A 19,768-nucleotide genomic window follows, 5' to 3' on the forward strand; every position below is an offset into this window, starting at 1 on the left:
AGACTCGAGCTAAGAAACACACTTTCTCCTTACACTTCTGTTCTTTGTTTCAACCAACTATAAAAACACACTGGTGCAAATATCTGTTTGTTTAAAGGCTAATTTTGTTGCGTTTTTTTACATTTTTTTCCAGTTTATAAAAACAAATTTGAAGCCACAAAGCCTTTTGCCTATTTGCAACGGCCAAATGTGTACTCATGGTGTCAAACTGACTTTCTACATCTCCTCTGAAATATTCTCAAATGTATAGTATTGTGTGGGAATACAGCTGCATGGCCCATGATTAAAATTAGTTGATAAGTTGATACTTACTGAGATCAATATTACAGATAACCTGTTTGAGTTCTTTGCAGTGAGTACTGGAAGTGCCTAATTGGTCCAGCTACTTGATCCTTGCAAGCACCCACATTGCAGCTTATATTACTGTCGTGACTAAAGATAGCCGATAGCTAGATTAATAGATAGCTAAATAGAAAGATGAAGACCTTTCATTTTTATAATGACTGGAATGGTGACATCTGTCACTATCCATCTGAAGTCACAACAGTGAACACAAATGGCAACAGTGTGTGCAGACTGGGTAAAAGGATTGATTAGAGACTGCATGTTTCAGTTTGAACGGAGAGGTGTAAACATGGCTTGATCAGAGTAGAACTCAAACATGCACATCAATACAACCTTAAATTAGGTAGATAAGCATGTCCAAGTTATGTTGCTTATTTTAACTAAATGTCCAACTAGGAGTCATTTAATACAGGGTTTATTTGGAATTTATTAAGAAGCATCCACTAACAACAAGTCAATTCAGCTATTTTGTTGGCTTCATCAACCTTCAAACTTTTGGAGGGGAATACTGTTAACTTTGGGCAAGGCTGCACTACAGGGGCTCTGCCATCTGGCATACTACTGGGAGTTTTTTTCTATCATGTTTGACATCAATGATTGACAACACGCTAGATTGATAAACCTTCCAAATTACCATGTTTGACAAGGAGCCAAGACATGAATGAAGGAACTCTAATTAACAAAATCCAAAAACATGCTAATTAAAGGAGTCTATATTGCACAATACATGACTAATGTAATGATAAGAAATATAATTAACTGCATTGGCAAAGTGCAAATACCAGCACTTGATGTTTCAATGTAACGCCGGCAGTCCACCAAACAACGTGCATGAGAAACACATGTACTTTGTGCTTAGGCCTTCAAGCTCAGTCTCTGAGGTCAACCCTCTCTGGCTCTCCTTGGCCTGACTTTGAAATGTTTTACTTTTCAAATCTGAAAAACAGTTCAATTTACTGGTGAATTAATTCATTTAACCATTCACATTAACTCCAGCGCTATTTTTAAATCTGGCTATGGCTGGTTAGGACTGCACTGTCTAGTTTAGCAGACTTGGAATATGGTGTGTGCAGGGGAGCATTAAGTGGGCTGTAATGTCTGTGTGATTGCTGTAACAGCCCTGCTTGGCTTGGCTGGACTGGCCCACAGCAGCAGTCCCTGTCCTGGTTCATTTGGTCGTCTGGTCAGCTGTAAAGACGATTGGAACAGATTGCCAACACTCCCTAGAGAGACTTCAACACCGACTTGGCCAAGAAGCCTCCCGCACACTGCTCCACACGCGTGTGCTCTCACATGAATGCACAGACAGGCCGCTGCAGTAACTTGGGGAGCCCAGTCTTTCCACATTCTTTTGAACTCCGTTTCAAAAGAGGAAGTCTGCTAACATGTTCGCCCAGTAAAATTTGGCATGGTGAGCTATGTTCGCAGCTAGGAGGGGAGGTTGGGCCAAACGGAAATGAGTATCTCTCCATCCTACCACTGTGGTAATAATACTAATCACCAATAACAGTCACGGGTAAACAAATCCTATTACCACTGGCCATCAGACCCAAGGTGTATGTGTGTGTGTTCATCTCTCCTAATGAAATTCCTTCCACTCGTCTGCAGGCAGAGAGAGGCCTTCTATCTGACTAATTCGCTCTAATTACTCTAATGAGCCACAGGTGATGATACAGTGAGACTGATTAATTAAATGGGAGGCACCAATCAGGCATGTCTGATTATGCCAATCATATCGACTACAGACTAAATGAGATAACAGGAGACAGACGCACTTTAATTGAGGTATCAAAACTTCATGAAATTCCTTATGCCCTCACGCTCCGACGATGCCGAGACAGATAGGCTGGTGGAATGACAACAAAGTTATTATTATGTACACAGTATGAAGTCAATCTGCAGCTGCCGTCTGTGCTGCCACGGTGACCAGGAGTGCACACAGAGGAGAGAACACCGCACAAGGATTTGCTTCAGATCTCATTCCCTGTAGAATAATTGGGACTGTAACTGCTAGAAACACTTTGTTTACACCTAGTCTGCAGTCACCCATGCCAAGTAGTCTGCCACTACTCCTTTAGTCCAAACACAATGTAGGTTAACTGCCCCGCATTCGGTGCATGTTTTACACATTAATCTAATGGAGTACCACTCTTGAATTCAAGCCAGGCATAGAAAGAGACAGACAAAAACACATTCACTTCTTCTCAGTAACACTAACACCATATTAGTCACACTACAGAAGAGGCTAATATTTTAAAATAAAAACTTTTCTGTGCGCATTACAAAGTGAGAAGCCTTTTACAGCCTCTGTACTTGGCAACATGACACAGATGTTTGAGAGATGGAGTTTTCTTTCCTGCCACTGCAGTCACTAATCTTTCCTTTTATCTCTGACATGTCTGAGGCTGTTATGTGGTTATGATAGTAAACAGTAAAGGCGTCTGGAAAGATGTCTTATCTGAAATCTACGAGGCCTACCTTTGAAACTCCCCCTCCATCTCCCCTCACAGCGTTTCACCTCCTATGCGGCTGACTGTTCTGTATGCCGAACCTACTGTGTGGGGGTGGAGTCGTGGGGTGGCGGCTCAGTCAGGAGCGACAGCCACGCTTGCTACAACGACACGGTACATGATCACAGATCACAGGCACGCCCCCTCAAAACACAGCACAACAGCAGCACAGATAAGAGACTACAATCCTGGCTGCCTGTCTGCCTTCCTACCTTTGACTTAGCAGGGTGCAGAACTTTAAATGTGCCAGCAGACGCTGTTTTCACAAACCACACAGGGTTTGGAGACGCAAGTCATGCCCTCCTGAATCTCCGTTTTTGCTTTTCCTCTCACCCATTGGAGTCAAAGCCACAAAGTTTTCTTAACCACAAGCTAACACAATAGTTTCACTGTGACAACTGGGGCCTAAACACTTGTGTGTGTGTGTGTGTGTGTGTGTGTGTGTGTGTGTGTGTGTGTGTGTGTGCGCAACTGGGTGTGCATCCATGTTTGTGTACAGAGCGGTTGGGGGCGGGGGGTCAGCCCACCACTCTCCACAGTCTAACAAGATGCTTGTGGTCCCTGAGCGTTTTGCTCCTTTTTTTGAACACAGATCCATATCTACCAACAGCACAGGAGCTGTCAAGACTCACCTCACTGACGCTGACGCAAGCCTGGATCAAAAACAGCCTTTTTACACCGCAGCCTCGTTTGTATTGATCCATGTTCCTCTGCTGAGAGACTGGTTGTTGTTTTATCTCCCCAACATCCAAGCCTTTACTCTCCTGAAGCTTACTGAGAGCTAGTCATTATTTTGCCCGACCTATTGTCTGACAAGGGGTTTCAGAGGCCAGGCCTGAGCCTAAATACAAATATAATGAGACTAAGATGGTTTCTGGCAAGGAGGAAGTGCAGCTCACTTGGTCTCATTTTGCTGAGTTTGAATTTAGCTGGAGGCCTGTGTCACAAAGGGTGAGTGGTGTGGAGGGTGCAATGGGAGGAGAGGGGTATGGCGATATGCTAGGGTGTAATGCATTGGTGAAAGGGCAAGATTTTTCATCCCTGCGTTTACAGGGTGGAACGGCTAGGATATTGAGATCTGAGATAGGATCAGAGGGTAGTGAGCTGTTTCGGCTACGATAAAGGCCACGCATTACAAACAGAGCACAGATAGAGAGAGGGAGAGAACCAGAGAGAGAGAGAGAGAGAGAGAGAGAGAGAGAGAGAGAGAGAGAGAGAGAGAGAGAGAGAGAGAGAGAGAGAGTATCACACCTCTCATCCCTGAATTAATGCCTCCATTCTGCCAGGAAGCCATTCTGTGCCAGTGAGAGGAGATTGGGGAGGGGATGAGTGCACAGATAGGGACTAAAAAATGGAAACTGCGATCATGGAGAGGGGCGATAGGGATTAATCAAGTCTGGGAGAAGAGTGGGACTCTCCAGGCCCTGAAGCACATATACAAGCCTGGGCCCCAAGGACTCAGACTACAATTGACATTGCCGCTATTAGTTTATATGGCATCAAATGCACATACAAGTAACCATTGGTGGATAATGACAGGGTCACAGGTGCAGGCTAGCAATGTTGTAGACATCCACTCATCATCCTACACTCATATGCAAGCTACTCTTTTTTGGCCTAGAAAGTCTATGACCCTTGACAATGGAGCAGTGTTCAAAGTTGCTCTAATTTAGTTAAGATCTGATCTGTTCTCAATTCGATAGCCTATTTGATTTGTAGTAATTCACTTAGACTTCCATTTAAGGACTACAAGCAGCTTCATGCTATTGGCACAGTTACAGGACAGTGAAAAAGGTCTGCATCCCTCTCATGTGCCTCTGGTACATTAAATCCCTGCACTGCAAGATGCCTTTTTCCACATTTTAATTTAGCCTTGTCTATCTGTTGTATCCAGTAATTTTCTGGAAGCCTGATGATGACACATCAGCAGGAGTTGTGCCACAGCCTATAAAAGCAGCATGTTGACTTCAACGCATAAATCAAAAGCATATATGAAAATGCCCCATTAGGTTATCTAGACTCTTAAATGTGTCCAGCCCGTGCTGTCACTATTTTCTAGCATTGCCTAGCCTGCTGACTGAGTTTGACACCCATGGTCTATACGATCAACGTCAACAGAGCATGTCCTGGGGCTAAGTCTGACTCAGCCTTTATGAGTAAGAGTTTTCTGCTCTGCTCGCACGACTTTTGAGAGGAAAAGGCAGAGAAACACAGTGAGAACGAGAGAATGAGCATAGCTAATCCTTACAGTAATGACAGAATAATTAGCTTGCATTAGGCTACGTAATGGGTTGTAATTATATCATTTATTCTGTGTTGAGAGAACATGATATAAAGCCTGCACAATGAAGGAAGAGGAATCGAGCTCAGTGGGAAGTAGGATGGAGCATGTGTAAGAGCTCAGGCTCTTTCTATTGATTGATCCAAACATCAAACGAACCACTGGAGTAATGGGGGGAGTGAAGGACAGCTAAAAGCTATTTGGAGCCTTCACTGCATAAAAGACTTGACCTGTTCCACACAGCCTACATATCAAAACCATCAAACAGCAATCAATAGACCAAAGCGGTCAACTCAACAAACCGTCACCCTACTAAAACATCAAACCCCCGGCCCAAGCGTCAGATGATAGGCTACACTCAGCTTATCCATTACCATCAGATAAAGAGGAGATAAAACACAGAGCCTAATCCTTTCATGTGTCGTGACAGCCACAGCAGCCTCCAAGGCATTCCTTCAGTCTGGCTCTCAAATAGTTTTATGGCGGAAGGCAGCCATTCAGTCAGCCAGCCAGCCAGTGAGGGCTGTTCTGGTCTGTTTGTCTTATTTCACAGTTTACACGCTGTTTTATAGGTAGTTATTATGGTCACCATGGTGATGCCATACGTTTTTATGGTCTTTTGGTCTGAGGGCAGAGAGTGTAATAAACGAAAAAAAACACACACACATGAAAACAAAGACTCACAAAACACACTCCTGCTGTGGAAAGGTCTCCTGTCCCTCCCTTCCTCCCTCCCTCCCTCCCCCTTTATCAGTCTTACCAAATGCCTATCTCCCTACTCTCTGCTTCATGTGAAACATGGATAGGCTAACATAGAATTGTCCTCTCTCATTCCACATCTGGAGCTGATCAGAGGGCCTCCTGGAAGTTGAGGCCTCTGGGCCTATTAATAACCATACCGCTGAACTCAGGGTCAGACAGCAGTCAGCGGATGAGCTTGTGTCTACTAAACACATAGTCCCTTCCCCCTTCCCCCTTCCTCAAGAGGACAACTCTCACTTTTAAAAATGAGACTGCAGAGCTTAGCAATGTACATTCAGTTTTACGCTTTTAAAATTGGGACATTCAGAGACTCCTCCAACTCACGCAGGAGCTCACAAATTATTCACAAATAAGTAAACAAAGACTTAAGTTTAAAATTTCTGACTTCACATTTGGTCATCCTTTAAAAATAAAACAAATACATAAGCATAAGAAAACAATTAGCCTGGGCTAATTGTGAGACAATTTTCTTCCTTGAGTTGTTTCTTTTCTCCTTTCCACACACAAACAAGTTCAAGTTCAAGGAGGCTAGACCTGTTAAAGGCAAGACAGATGGTAAAGTCATCATCTGTTAGCTCTAAAAGGTTAGACCAGTCAGACAGCCCAGGTCATACTGAGGTCTCCAGGGTCAGGCCACCTCTGATCCCTGGCTCCAGTCCGACAGCTGTTCAGGTCAAATGTCAGGGAGAGGTTAAGGTACCGTCTGAGGACGTCCAATGAATTTAACAGATACAAGACTGCGTCATTTGCATAGAATTTCCCATGTTTCGGTAGACAAAGCCATCAACCAGTCCTACGTTTATTAATCGTGTATTAGGCAAAGCCTCTGCAGTAGCTGGGTGCTAGCAGCTAAAACTATCTAATCCAATTCCCACAACAATTTAAATTAGTATATCAAGCATTACAATGATTTTGGTTCAATAAACTTAAATAAGACATCTGTTCTGTTATACCTAAAAAAATTAAAATACACATAAGCAGTCAGTGTGTACACTTCTTCTAAGTTCCTCCAGGCAAAGTTTGCCAACCTACAACGTAAAACTAGACCACTGAATAACATATCAGATGCAGAGAACAATTTGTTAAGCATAAACCACCCCCACCCAACACACACATACACGCACCTGTGAATACAGGGTAGTTGAATCATCATAATCAGTGGTAGTTTTCTGCTGAGCCCAGCCAGCAGTCTGTGTTATTTTTAGAGGGCTGACACAGAAGCAGGCCGTCCATTTACTCTGTGAGCTGGCAGCAGGACCATCACAGCTCTCGTTGCTTTTAAAACTACCAAAATGGGAATGAGCTCAACATAAACACTGCAAAGGTGTGGACACTTACAGAAATGAAGTTAGCGCAGATTCAGAGCCATTACAATTCCATTACTTTAACATTAGGCTCCTTATAACATGAGGTGGTGTATGAAAATGCCAAATCCACACACATTAAAACCATCTAACACCGAATCGTCTTATAGCTGTAAGGATGACATGTGAAAGTTTATTCCATCCCTCATTTCAAAGATAAGACATGACATAACAGCATGACATTAAACCCTTATTTTCTTTCTGCTGTACCATCACAAACTCCTGGATGTCCCGAATACAAGACAAAAGCGAGAAGAGAAGTGAAAAGGGAGAGAGCAACAGAAATTGGAGTGAGAACTGAGGCGAAAGGTTGAAGGCTGTTCCCATCTGATGTGACTGATGGGTTGAGCCTGAAGGCCGGCTATGGATCTAACAACTGAAGCCATGATTGACATTGAAAATTACACAGAGTGAGCTATTAGCAGATAGCAAGCCATATCATAATTCAATCCCTACACCATCAAAGTGCACCAATATCATAATTCAATACTAAGAACCATTAGCCTGCAGCACACCAATATCATAATTCAATTCTGAGGCCATCAGCCCATGCCAATATCATAATTCAAAACTTGGACCATTAGGACACACCAATAGGCCTATTAGAATTCAATACCTATGGTCAATGATCTAACAGGACACTGATACGGGAGTCATGGGTTGACATGGGATGTGGTCTGCACATAAGGATGCTTGGGCCTTATTTAGCCCGGACTCCTTGATAACAGTGAGATAAACAACACTAAAATTAGGCAAGTGGTTCACCAATAAGCTTGGCTACACCAGACGCTGAAGGCCACAGAGTATTTGCTGCAGGAACAAATTTCAGCAGGCGTATCCAGAGGGACACGTTTGTTGAACAAAAAGAAGCGCTGCATTAGCTTCAAATTCAGCCAAACTTGTCAGAAATGTTTCAAACACTGGCCCCCACTGTGTGACCGTCTGCATTTGGTCTAAATTATCACATTGTGGTACCTTGTGGAAATGGGACTCCATTTCGTTTTCTGGTCCATTGCCTCTGTTTATATTTCCATGTTAACGTCTTGTTTAACTCCTCAAAACGCTGCAAATCTCATCCAGGCTTGGCTTGCTGGGTCATCAGAAATCTGCACCTTAAAAACCAATCAAATGGTTTCTAAAAGCTCAGATTTTCACGGCTGCTTTGAGTCAGTTTTTCACCAAAGTTGTCATTATTCAAAAGTTATTCTCACCACACATTTCTTAGGTTTCCTCACTTAACTCTAATCCTCATGTAGTGCATGTATAGTGTAAAATGACTCTGGAGAATGGAAAATACAAGAAAGAATTACTATTTTAACGAAAAGTAAAATAAATGACTCAAATGATGAGATTAATCATTCGTTTTGACAATTGATTGAACTGTTTTTCTAGTAAAAATGCCAAACAGTCATTTGTTTCAGCTCCACAGTTGTGAAGATTTTCTGCATTTTATATAATTGTAAATTGAATATCTTTCAGTTTTTGATTGTTGGTCGGACAAAAAAAGCAATCTGAAGATTAAGGTATTGCCGATGGCTGACAGTCATCGACCACTGAGCCCTCTTCCATCTTAACATTGTGATTTAAAAGCCGCCGCATTGTCATGTGTTATTTCGGTAAACATCTCCCAAACCTACTGAAGATGTCGTCTTGGGCTTTAGGAAATTTTTACTATTTTCTGACATTTTATAGAGCAATCGTTTGATTAATCAAGAAAAAAAATGTTTGTCAGGTTACTCGATAATAAAAAATTATCTTCAGTTGCAGCTCTAAAATAAGTGTCAGCTACAGTCCGACTTTATTACACTGTTCAACAGTGACAATTATCAGTAAAAAAATGATCAATACAGTTTGATTATTTGTAGGTCACATGCCTCTGAAAACCAACAGGTATTGACTATTTAATAAAAAGCTGCCATTTTAAATTAGATCACCTTGATGAAGGCGAGGTAGCTGAAAACATGTGGTAGACAAGTAAAAAGATAAGAAAGCAAGAAAAAAAGTGTGCGACTGGATTGTTTTGTTGCACATATGAGATTAGATCTAAGCCCACTGCTGGTCTGCACCTCACCGTGTGTGCATTCTTACTTTCCCAGTCAACTATGGACAACAACAGACATTGTTTTTCCCCTTGGGAATGCAATATTTTTGCTTACGGAAAACCGTAGGCTTAATATTACAAGATGAACAATAAACTATACAAGATTACATCGGCCTTGGAGGCCCTGTTTCAAGTGTACGCTTGATTGTTCAATAAAGTGGGCATCATCCTCAAAACTTTAAAGTGGCCAGTTTATTCCAACGTGCCAAAAGAGAAGTGTCCAGTCACTGAAGCCCAAGCTCTCTACTGGAATACAGAGCAGCAGAATAATGGATGCTCCTGTCATGAGATACGGTGAAACTCTATGATGCTGTAGGTGAGAGAGACTCCAAGTGGGTCTGTAAATAATGCCTGCCACTTGAAAATAGGTCTCTGGAAACTGCCCCCTGTGCTCTTGTTGCTAGTTGTTGGGTGGAAGTTTTGTCTGTGTAGTTACATTTAAGTGCTTTAGTATTATGTGGTGGGAAATATGAAAGCAATATTTTAGCCACATTGTATATAAATAAATTAGTGTCTCATTTTGATTCAATATTACTGCATAAGAATATAAGAATAAGAGCTGCAATGTGATATTTTTGTAAGAGGGTGCAAGGTACTGATCCCAGCTGGTAAAGAAACAGTACACACTGCAGCCTGATCAGAGCTCAAACAGCACAATTGACACAAATTAATATGATTTTATTTAGGTATTGATTAAGCATGCCAAGACATAAAATATATTTTCAAAATATTGGCTGTCGAACCCCTAAAAGACATTTTTATTTTCATGACTTCTTTTTAGGGACTAACTTGCACACTGAAACTGAAAAGTCCCAGTATGTTTCAGAGTAGCAGGATAGTTTCATGGTAAAAAGTTATAAACTTAGGAAGCAGTATATATGCTTTAAAAGAAGCCAGATATAGAAATTTCACCTGGGCTGTAGGCCCCTTCTAATATATTGTGATGTCAACAATCGGCCTGTGGAGGAATACTGCAACATAAATTTGAACTGCTTATAATAAGTCCGCTGTGAAATCAGTCGTGGTGATTCATTTCAAGGTGTAAGAACACATAAAACTCACTGCAACAAAAAGTAACTCCGCCGCCTTTGTGGTGCGAGTTGGCCTAGTTTTTTCCGGCTTATCTCAGTATATAATCAATGCATATGTTGTAACAAAATATTTTCAATTTATGAATGAAATAAAAACTGCTCTCTTGGAGGTAAAAAAAAATAGGCCATCACAGTACAAGGATTATTATTAGGGAGTTCTACTCTATACAAGAGGGAACAAAATGATTTTATTGTGTTGTGTTATATCACAATTTTTGCACTTTATATTAACATTTGGACCATCTTAAGTACAGGCAGTTTGAATGAAATGCAGCCACATTAAATGTTTTAGTGTTGCTTAATCTAAAATTACAAACTGTGGAAAGAAAAACAGATTTATTTTTATCATAAGCAGATACTTCCACACCTTCAAGTTTTATAAGAAAACATGTCTGTTTGTCACACACTTTTGCATAAAGCCTGCATTAAGAGCTGCTGACTCCATCTGTTTGGTTACCCCTATTTTTAGACTTCTTAAGTGCTTTTTATCTTTTGTTCAAACATCAGACAACATTGGTCAAAATTTCTTTTACCATGCAAGGTAAAGTTGTTTAATTAAATATTCTGATACCGACTTTCACAGAGTAAAATATGTTTACTTTTTGTATTAAAATCGGACAGACTGAGTCTAGTGTAGACACTCCTCAAAGCAGAGGGAGGGTGAAGAAACAGAGCCCGAGTGTGACGTACACTAAATCACTGAAGAGTTGGGGAGTAAGGGCCTCTGCTGAGAATTAGCCACTGATAAGGTAGATGAAGAAGTTTTTTTTTTCCCGTTTTTTGAGAGCTGCACATTCCTCCCAGTCGCATGGAGTGAATCGTTCCGAAGGATACACTATAACCTCTTAGAAAGTGGGATGACATAGGCCTGACCAAAGTAGACCGAGGGCAGACCAAAGACCTGACATGCACTCGTCCTTCTCTCTGACTCATGCTTAGTCGCTCACCACCCACCAACACACAGTGAAACCTCAGTCCCAATGCCAGGTTTTGTCACTGGGCAGAGAAGCGGTTGGCTACAGTAAAAGCATGACGTGATGCCCCTTCCTCTATGCTCCCCCAGCCTGTGCAGCAACAGAGGGGTAAAAATATCCCACCAGTGAGTTCAGACAACCAGCTCATAAATTAACACTAAAACTCAGAGAGACAACAGCGGGCCAGTCGTTGAGAGATTTAAACCACTCAGGTTGCCACTGACCACCGCTCTGGGATCAGCTTACAAAACCCCTTTCCTAAATTTACCCATTAGGAGGTGGTGAATAAGAACTAGCTCTAGATCAGTTTTCATCTAAGTCACTATTTAGCTGTGCGCTAACATAGTGAACTATTTTTCAAAATGGCTCTAGGGTGCTTTGTTCCAGGAAATGTTATGAGGTGAGATGTAGGCTATTAGGCCTAAATTGGGAATTGTGTATAACGAAGAGGTCTGTTCCTAATTTTCCGAGCTTACACAAAAAAAAAAGTATAGGTTTAGGCTCAGCTATTCACTCATATCTTATTAAGGCTTGCCCGTAATGAAGCGCAATCTCTCATCGCTCTCAAGAAAAAACACAATGTTCCAGCAAACTGCTTGACTGGGTCAAAAAAAGGGAAAAAAAAGAAAAAACAACAGGAGAGAAGAGTGATGATCCCCTCTAAAGAAACTCAACTCTGTAATGGACGGACAGGGATTACAGACGTTAAAACCTCCTCCATCTGTAATTCACTGTCACCCTGCCATCATCTCTGAATCACTGATCCATTTTGCAAGTGTGCGAGACCTTGCTAAAAGCATCACTGTTGCACCCATTTGTGTTTGTAGTGGTGGGGGGAGAAAAAAAATGGAGGAGAGAAAAAAAAAGCATGCAGAGAAGACAAGTTAACAGCTCGCTGTGCTGTTTCAAAGCACTCTCTGTCCTGTAACAACCACCTAGCTAGTTTCTCACACGGGGAATAGGACACACTGATCAAATAGGATTTTAATGAACATCAGCAGTTGGAGCCTGAGGAATAGACGCTATGATGGCTTAAAGCTACTGACATCTAGGTTGGGTTGGATTTTCATCATCAAAAGAAACAAAAAAAATAAAAGAGAGAAAACATTCCTTTGCCGGTGCCTCTCACACAGACAAAACAGACTGTGAATTTAAGTGCACACTGTCCATTCGATCACAAGGAAGAAGCAAATGAGAAAGCAATTGGCTGACAAGGCCATGTGTAGACCATGATCATATCATACTAACCCCACATTATCAGAAACCGGATAAGGAAAAAAAAAAAAAGGTTCTTCTCTGAAGGCTTTCCTCTAGGAGCCTCTCAGTGGGAGGGAGAGTAAATAAGATGTCATCAATAATAGACAGTGAATGTTCTGAGCAGTTCTGCACACAGACACACACAGACACACACACACACACACACACACAAGTGCCGACTGATTCCTATCCTGCAGACAGGCCTGCCAACCGCCAGGCTTTTTGCACACGCTCAGATTCACTGTCCTGACTAATCGCTTGTGATAGGGGCCTTTGCCATAATTACCCAGGGCCTTATCACAAACTTATGCGATGCATTTTTCATGTCCTGGCTGCTGGCAGTGCCTTCACTGTCCGTGCTGGCAGTCAATCTACGAAAAAGACTGATCTCAGACAAATTCACACACACACACCAGTTCTAACAGGGCGACTGGGTGAAAGCAGGGTGAAGGGCCAGGGAAGAGAGAGGAAAAAAAATTAAAAAAGGAGGGGAGGGGGAGGAGAGGGAGAGAAAGATTGGGGGGGGGGGGGGGGGGGGGCAGGAAGGGGGTGGGAGATAGATAGTGAGGAAAAGAAAAGAGAAAGCAGTCTCAAATTTTTTACATAATGCATGAACAAGGGGGCACGAGTAGGAGGACCAAACAGGATCAAATAAATAGGAGAAGTGAAGCCTTGATGATGTGGCATAAGTGCGACACAAAGCCCGCTGGGAAGACTTGTTCACTGTCCTTTTGTCTACCCAGTCATAGGGGCATCATGACCTAAATAAAAGTTTAAATCCCAAGCCTGTGCAATTGACAAAATAATGTATGAACAATTGGGCTAGCCTACATAATGCAATCTTATGTTAATGACGACGGCGACTGGGCTGCTAATATTCATAAATTGTGATTTGAAATTCAGCAATGCACGTTAAATGCCAGGGGAAAACACAACAGTGCCATTGTCTACATGTCTTGTGATAGGTCAAACACGCTCTAATATACACAGGCTATATTCACACACTGAATAGGCCCAATATTTCCCTCATATCCTTTACGGTGCCGTGGATCTCCTCCGTGCACGCCGAGATTAGTGGCGTGCATGAGGCTGGGACATTTCTGGAGTTCATCACAATCAACAAGGTCATGATCTTTTATATTTATACTACCATTTTATTTAATTGCATCGCGTCAACAAACACTGTCCCGTCCCGTCCACTTTCACAGACGTGGCAATGTCTGTAAAAAGAAAAAAAACCTCAGTGTGTATAATTGCCGTCAGGGGAAACCGAGAAGGGGAAAAAAAAACGACCGAGTTGATCAACCATAATCACGGAGACGACTTCAATATAAACTGCTTCTAAAACCGTTAGCCGATAAGGTTGCTAATGTTTTCATTCGCGTCCAAATAAACTTACCAATTTGACAGTTAAAAGCAGAAAAAAACACAAGCAAAGCGGTGTTGTGTGTCTGAGCTGCCCGTCTCAACGGTTGGTGTCACCACAGCGCCACCGTATAATGAGTCGCACTTATTTTTCCCCCAAATTATCCAACCTTACAACGGCTAAAGCGTCGGGCTAACTACGGCTACTCGCTCCAGTAAAAGTTGAACAACACGCAATAAAGATAGCTAACCGAAAGCTTTCCGCCAAAGCCCTGCCGTTTTGTTTTTATTTCGGCGCATCCCCGCGGCGTCGCCCCGGCTTGCCCAGTTGCAGTGTCCGATCGATGTTGAATTGAACAAAGAGGATCAATTTCTGATCAGCGAGAGAGCCACTTTCATCAATGTGAGGAAGAGGTCTTGAATTCTCTTCCGAAACACCTACGAGACGGCCGCCGAAAAAAACACAAAACACAGCGGCCGAAAGAGACGAGACAGCTGAAACAGAATAGAGCGTAGCCGATTTAAACAGGGGTTGAACTGACCTGTAGTTGTTGTAAGTCAAAGCGCTTCCAATATTGAAACATCGATCCTGCATTGGCCGCCATCTTGAGACATATTGAGACAGGAATGAGATGCTGATAGAGAGCGCGGGGGTTGGAGTTCAGTGGAGAGGACCGGGCGGCCGGAACACCCGGACCGGATCCCTCCCACCGCTCCCCCCGGTAACAGCTGGCGTATGGAACGGAGTCAGCGTACAGGAGTGTTGCCTTAATAACGCCATTATAATTGCTTAAATAGCTTTTTATCAACATTCAGATATTACAGGTAAATAACCGAGCTGGCATTAAATTACTCTTAATTTTATTACGCTGAAAGACATGAAACTGTGGTCGCTAGATGAGTCCATGTTTGATGTTGTAGTTTGTGAGATCATTATGTATTATGGAGAGCAAAGATCATACAATAATAATGCCAGGAGGCTACTTGGAAGCCATATCTGAAAAGAAGAAAAAATACCACCAGAGGAGCATTCAGGACCAATGTTTCCTCTGAGCTGCAGATAATTTAGACCAACATCTAATAATTTATTTCATCAATAATCATTGCTCCACCAAAATCAGCATGACTAAACAGCATTTACAAAATATGAAGTCGATTGGTAAAATTGATTTTCTTTTCTATGCTCCTCCTTAGGTTTTGTCATAGGCTCAAGATAATGCTCCTTTGTGAAACTGCCAATTTACACCAGTCACTTTTTCTGCATAACTGCATAAATTCAGTAAAAAGCAAAAGTGTGATTTATGAATGCTGCACAATTTGTGTTTTATAGGTTTTTTGAGTGATCCCAGTGAAAGTCTCTTGTTGTGTTCTATTATGAATGTGATGAAGGACAATTGAAATTGAAAAAAAAAAGTTCAATATAAATTTAAACCAAATTTAATCAATTAAAACTGTTGAAAATAGAGTCCAGGCTAAAAGGTTCTGTGTAAATTGTTTGAACAAAACATTAAACTGATTAATAATAAATAAATGAATCCCAGTAATTTGAGTTTCATGATACATGTATTTTATTTTATTCTTTATTAAAAGGGTGGATCTCATGTACAAACTCAGCATATGCTACAAAGCAGGGTTGCTGAGGAGCTGCTGAACTTGGCCGTTTAAGAGTGGGTAAAAGATGGAGTGGACTCACACTTGGCACAAGGTATTTCCAACTTCACGATTGTCTCAATTTACAATAAATATGAATAAAAAAGTAAGCCTGCTTACCCGCTACAAATATATTAATCAGATTAGTTATTCAAATAAGATTGCTCTGTTGTAAATCCCAACAAGTCATTGCGGCAGCAGGGCAGCCTAGTGTGTAGAGTGTCAGTGTGCATACATATCTGTTGTTGAAGTGACCTTGAGCAACACAATGAACCCTGGCTGCTCCTGAGGCGTCACTCCTGCTGACCATGTCCTCTGACCCCCCTCAGCTTGTGGATATGCAAAGAATTTCTAATTACTACTGTATGTATGGAGTTCCCTGAATTCCTGCGTCAAACTGTGCTGCCTTGTGCACCTTAAAACACATCACGCCTCAGCTTCAGCCTCCAATTGCTCTGCACACCAAACTGGAGCCAAGCTGCTCAGGTTTATCAGGGTAACACATCTGTCGTACACATCGTTTTCATTTTTAGCTTTTTGTGGCTTCCCAAATTTGACTTGTCGAGTGTGTTGTGAGGCTGGGCTGTGTGGAAACTCCACGGCTGCATTCACACTTTTTTTTTTCTTCCCTTGAGTGCTCAGAGCCCACAGTCTTTCTATCAGCTCAGCCTCGAAACTATTTTATAGCTTTATTCTTTTTTTCTCTCCAATCATTTTCACTTCTTTACAGCCGTTGCACTTTAATTACATTCACTAAAAATAACACAAGAATTTGCCATAGATAATAACACCTCTTTCCCTGCACTTGTGTGGATACAAAGGTGGGCATTTTTGTGCTTTGAATTAGTTCAACTTTCAGGTCATTACTTTATTTGATTTGAAGCAGTTTGTGTCTCCCTCCTTCAACAGTATGAATGGTGCTCAGTGCTCGACTGATATGTAGCCTCAATAGCTTTGCCTTATTCTATACTTAATTTACAGACATTGTACAAAGAATTAAAGGCTGACTTTAGTTTGCCCATGACACCAAGTCACATGTTTTCAATGAAATGTACTGAATACACTTGGGATTCAATCACACGGTATATAACAAATAGAAACAGGAACATGAGCTACCGTCTGCGCTGTGTGTGAACAAAATGCTGCATATGAACCAGTGAATCCTGTGTTTAATCCTCTTGTTTCTTTCTCTTTCCGCCATGTTAATCAGTGTTTCCTCGCCTTGGCCTGCATGACTTGTGATGCTACCTATCATTAAGCCAAACCAGAAATACAGGTCTGAGGTAATCTGTACAGGCTCAGTAGCTTTGCTGTGTGTCCATTATGCTGTGTTTGTATAGTTTTCTCTTACGCTCACACAAAGAAAACACATAATGAAAAAGGAACATGATATATTTTTATGCCACTGATATTACTCTGAAAAGAAAAGCGTTCAACAATATTTTATCAATCAATAATAACACCCAAAAGTTACTCTGAAATGCATGGTATCTGTATTGAGAAATGTTTTATGATTATTTTTTACTTTGGACATTAAATAACACAATGATACTTTATTAGTTAAGTTATTCAGTGGTGAAACATTTGTCACACATAAACACAATTTCTTCCATAAACATTACATTACAAACAAAGAACTTTGTCTTCTGTCCCAAGCTCTACAAATAAAATCCCCCATCCCCAAACAAAAAATGTTATCTTCCTAAAAACAGCTAGTTTTTTAAAAACATCCAAAATAAATCATCAGAAAGTGCAGCCCTTAAATCATCTCACAATAAACAAGAAAACGTGAAATGGACTTCATCTTCGATCTCACTGAAAACACATAACAAACGAAGCGTTTTCTCTTCAGGGAGGCCATTAAATCTGTCTGTTTCTATAACGTACCGGTAAATGACCTGAATTCTGGCTTTTAGTTAAATTCTGCTTCACATAAGGCTTTAGCAATGAATTGCTGCACCTTTTGCACATAGTCCCTCCGTGTGTCTACCAAACTGTATTCAGTAAAGTAAGAATTGAATGTGGTAAAATTATCTTAATGTAAATATTACAAATCAGTTGATTTTGTACTGCCAGGCGCTCTTCTCAAACTCAAACTGAATTTCAGCCCACAGTATCTCCATAAGGATTTGACTGTAGCTTCACTAGGCTCTGGATTACTTTGAAGCAGTAGGGGGTACACAGTGTAAGTCGGAACAAGTGAGAGTCTGAGTTATCAATCCACCCTACAAATTATCATGTTCCTGCTACAGAGGCTTGTGCAAGTCTGGCATGAATGACTTGAGAGGTTTTTTTTTCCTCTCTTGTCTTTTTATTACACTGTATGGTAAAATTAGAGAGGAGGGAAAAAACAACATAAATTGTTCTTGACAAGGACAGCAGAAGGAACATGTTGGGGCCCACAGATTTAGCCTCATCAGTTCATGTACATTTGGTTAAAGTTTAAATATACAGAAATAAACACACATTCTTTGTGTCAGTGCCATTATACAACTAGATCTTATACCCCAACAGAGCTACAGGGTATAAAATAAAACAGCCTTTCTGTCCTTTATAGCTTTCCCACTTTTCTCTGTTTGTGTCCCTATTCCTCCTGCTCATTGACTCTGCCTGCAAGGTGCTTTTAGCAGGCCTTGTGTGGCCGGGTTAGAGATGGATGTGTGGCCCTTGGGAGCCGCAGGCAGAGAGCAACACTGATCATGTCAGACAGGCTGGGGAGGCTGCATAAGATCATCATCACCCAGTAGTGGAGTGAATCGCCGCAGTGGCACTTTCACACAACCTCTGACCTCCGGGGTAACCTCCGAGGTCATGATCAAGGTCAGGGGTCAGTGAGGGCCTCTGTGATCAGGGAGCTCGCAGGCCCCTCCTGCCGCTTCCTCCTCTTTTTCTCTCCCTACGTTTTTTTTCTTGCTCTTTCCTTTCTCTTGCCCTCGTCTTCTATCTGTTTCTCTATCGTTCACACTCTTTTTCACCGGCCGGGACCAATTGAGACATCCCATCCCCTGGGAGTGCAAAAGGGAAAGCAAGAGAAAATCAATAGGGAAGATGAGTGAAGACCTGGGGGTCCCATCAAAAACTGAATGCTTCTCTCTGTGCTGGTATGATTCTCTCTCTCACACACACACACACACACACACACACACACACACACACACACACACACACCAAACACATACAGATACACAGTGGTATTGCTTCTGACAAACAGGAAGGTAGCAGTAAACATGGGCTTCGGAAAAGATGCGTAAAGTCTGCAAAATGTAGGTTTTTTGTGTATTTCGTCTGTAATAACACTAAGAACTGCAGTTTCATCACCAAATAAAATGACCTGAGAGGCCCTTATGTCAGTTCTTCTGTCCTCCTACATGTGTTGCATGCATGCACACATGTGGCCAGTTGCTGCAGTGATGTTTGACGTGGTATTGATCCCTCCATGGAGATTCAAGATCTGCAACAGCAAATGAAAGAGCCTGATGACAAAAAAAAGAGTAGAAGAGTCAAAATGAAGCAAACATAAATGCCATGCTTTTGTGCATCACTCTGGCTGAAATTTGAGCTGAACAAAATGTCCCCATATCACCAATCAGTGCAACTTTAATTATAGCACATTTCCAGCTACATTTGCATGGTTTTGTGCCACTTAAAAAAAAAGGATGAAAATAAACAGAACTGAACTGAAAGAAGACAAACAAAACTCATTCCTGTGTGTCATTTCCTGACCTCAGTCACCTCTGCTATTTTCTGAGGAAAGACATACATGTGTTTATAATGTTGAGCCTCACCACGTATCCATAACTTATGAGTTTGCTGTGCTTCTTCCCAACACAAGATAACCCCGGGCAGGACATTAAATGATCGGCTGAAAATAGAACTGTTCAGATGAAAGGGAGGATAAATAATGCAGAAAGAATACAAAACCTCTTATGGGGATAACTAGTCACACACACATGCACTCACGCAAACACACAAAGATATCTTCTTTTTTTTCTTTGCTCCATGGTGAAGAAAAGTGAATGGATGTAACAGGAAGGAGGAGGACCCAGTGGAGACACACATGCTTCTTGC

At 41.6% G+C, this 19,768-nt stretch overlaps 1 protein-coding gene across 6 annotated transcripts in view; it reads right to left on the reverse strand.

Annotated features, from left to right (window-relative positions):
- Positions 1–14,660, reverse strand: part of cux1b (cut-like homeobox 1b) — a 60,253-nt gene extending 45,593 nt beyond the window's left edge. For 5 of the 6 annotated variants that reach the window (XM_070905355.1, XM_070905357.1, XM_070905354.1 and 2 more), the window contains exon 1: positions 14,593–14,660. In XM_070905355.1, coding sequence (XP_070761456.1) covers positions 14,593–14,655 — 63 coding nt within the window. In that variant the 5' untranslated portion in view covers positions 14,656–14,660. The remainder of the gene's footprint in view (positions 1–14,592) is intronic. The other variant, XM_070905356.1, reaches the window with a different exon arrangement.
- Between the last annotated feature and the right edge of the window lie 5,108 nt (positions 14,661–19,768).

This window comes from Enoplosus armatus, chromosome 5 (genome assembly GCF_043641665.1).
Source record: "Enoplosus armatus isolate fEnoArm2 chromosome 5, fEnoArm2.hap1, whole genome shotgun sequence".
NCBI classification, from domain to species: Eukaryota; Metazoa; Chordata; class Actinopteri; order Centrarchiformes; family Enoplosidae; genus Enoplosus; species Enoplosus armatus.